This window comes from Sphaeroforma arctica (genome assembly GCF_001186125.1).
Source record: "Sphaeroforma arctica JP610 unplaced genomic scaffold supercont1.81, whole genome shotgun sequence".
Lineage (NCBI taxonomy): Eukaryota > Ichthyosporea > Ichthyophonida > Sphaeroforma > Sphaeroforma arctica.
The window spans coordinates 47059-49248 of record NW_014040477.1 but is presented as its reverse complement, the minus strand read 5'-3'; the positions used below and the strand labels follow the sequence as shown (position 1 = coordinate 49248).

The 2190-nt window shown below is 37.5% G+C and overlaps 2 protein-coding genes across 2 annotated transcripts in view; both read left to right on the top strand.

Moving 5' to 3' along the window:
• Positions 1–1511: 1511 nt before the first annotated feature.
• Positions 1512–1733, top strand: SARC_01911 (hypothetical protein; the record flags this gene model as incomplete). The annotated part of the gene is made up of 1 exon (XM_014304345.1): positions 1512–1733. One exon carries the CDS (start codon positions 1512–1514, stop codon positions 1731–1733), a length of 222 nt encoding a protein of 73 aa, XP_014159820.1.
• A 27-nt stretch (positions 1734–1760) lies between these two features.
• The window catches only part of SARC_01910 (hypothetical protein), a gene marked incomplete at both ends in the record, with an annotated part of 717 nt that continues 287 nt past the window's right edge, over positions 1761–2190 (top strand). The window contains one exon of the mRNA XM_014304344.1: positions 1761–2131. Coding sequence (XP_014159819.1) covers positions 1761–2131 — 371 coding nt within the window. The remainder of the gene's footprint in view (positions 2132–2190) is intronic.

Here is a 2190-nt window from a genome sequence, read left to right as displayed (position 1 = left end):
TATGTGTGTGTGTATCCTGCAGTTTTAAAAATATGCGTGCTGCGGACGAATCTGTATAACTACGTCTCAACGGTATCAGAATTTCTAATAGATTGGGTAGATGCCACCGAACGCACCTATGTATGTGGAATTCATACATACGTATACTGAGTAGGAGGACTTCACCACTAACAAGACTACAACCATACGTATCTGGCTGCGAGAATTGGATGAATGCTCTCAGAATACTGATACAATCGACTGAAGGATCTACTATATTCTAAAGCTATCAAGCCCTTTAGATAATCGAGCAAACACTCCAACGCAGATGACATGTTCAACTAATACTGTTCGCAATATCCAACATATCGTTCGATATATACTAATAGGAGAGAGGTAGTATATCTGGACATAAAAACAATCACCGTACGCTACACTATCAATGCAGCATCAACGAACTGCTATACAAAGACAAATACGCATCTAGAGGCCTACCTCGGGTATAGCATATATATCAGAACGAGGCTGGGGACGACCATAGGGTGAAGGGCGCGGTGCGGTCGCAACCCCGACGTGGCCTGCATAACCACGGCTCATGATGAAGATATATCAAAGGATTTAGAAGAGTACTTATAATGGATAGTAGCAGTAGTAGTGGTAGTCAATTTGAGCTGAAAAATATAATAAACATGATCGAGATTCAAGTGAGTTGAGCTGGAGCGAACTTATCGTTCTAAATGTACAGTTGTACACGGTATTTACATATAAATTATTGCGTGCTTCTGTGTTGGGTGTCATAGGTTTCTGATTGGTCGAGCAGAATCCTCTGATTTTAGTGATGATGATTTATGCTGCTGCATCAAAAAGTTAAATTTATGTACGTTTTACAAAGCCGTTTATAAAATATGTACCTATGTATGATGAACAAGCTTACAGGCCATAAAAACGTTGTTTTTTAAACGAAGCATACGTCATTGAGTGTAATTATTTTTTACAAGCTAATTGTACGTATATGTAGTTTATTGTTTAAAAAAAAAAAGCTAAAGCAAATAGTATTCACTATGTACAGTACAGTATTTACATAAATACACATATGTAATTCACTATTTATATTTTTATGTAGTAGTATTCTAAAATAAATAAATACACACCTCTTGAATCCTCTGCTGGATATTTAAAAAATAAATAAATAAATAAACGTTTGCAAATATAAAAATACTGACAAAAGAACGTTTATTTACTTGATCCCTCATAATAAACAAATGCATAGTCTACACCATATTTTTATAGTAGTACTTACAGAGTTGCAGGTACAGTGCTGCCATTGATATTTGATAATACTTTCACCATAGAGCCACTCACTATTGTTATATGAAAGGAACGGGGTGTTCTGCCAAGTTTAGTGTTCAATTTTGACTTACCGGATATATATATATTATATATTATATATATATATATATATATATATATATATATATTATATATATTATATATATTATATATATATATATATAGGTGAGTAATTGATCACGATGAATCTAAGCGACGAGGAACAGTGCAAGGCCGAGCACCATCGCAAGCCAAACGGTGCACGCACACGGAAGAAAATTAGGACTATAAGGAAGAAACGGAGTGAGTCCAGCTTCAGCAGTACAGAACATGTACAAGTTCGGATGTCCATTGCAAGCGATGCCTTAGACCCTAAGCCATCCGAGGTAAATTCAGACGAAGAAGTGAATATGGACGTTAGTTAGGCTGACCACAACGACACATTTGTTCGTATGGAATGGAGGAGCCCAGATGATAGCGATAGTGGTAGTTTGGGGAACATGCGGTTCACAGCCGAATTCCCACCTCAGCCGAATAACAATAAAAACAAAGCGAGGGCTAGTGCTAAGAGCAATGTTTCGGCTCAGAATAAAAAGCAGAAAAAGCAACCGAAAACCACTTACACAGACACTCAGCAAAACACAGATACCCAACTGAATCAACAGAGGCATACAGAGAGTGTAGTGAAAGATACGGGACAAGTGCCTAGAATATCCGGGCGGGATATGTTTGTGTTCTTCTGCAGCCACCAGAGGGATTTTCACGGCGACAAGGCCGAGTACTCGAATTGGTACCCTTCAGAATTTAAGGATGAGAACAATGTGTAAGTTGCCAAGGAGTTTCGAATATGTATTATTCGCATGTTTACTTAGAATGCAAACG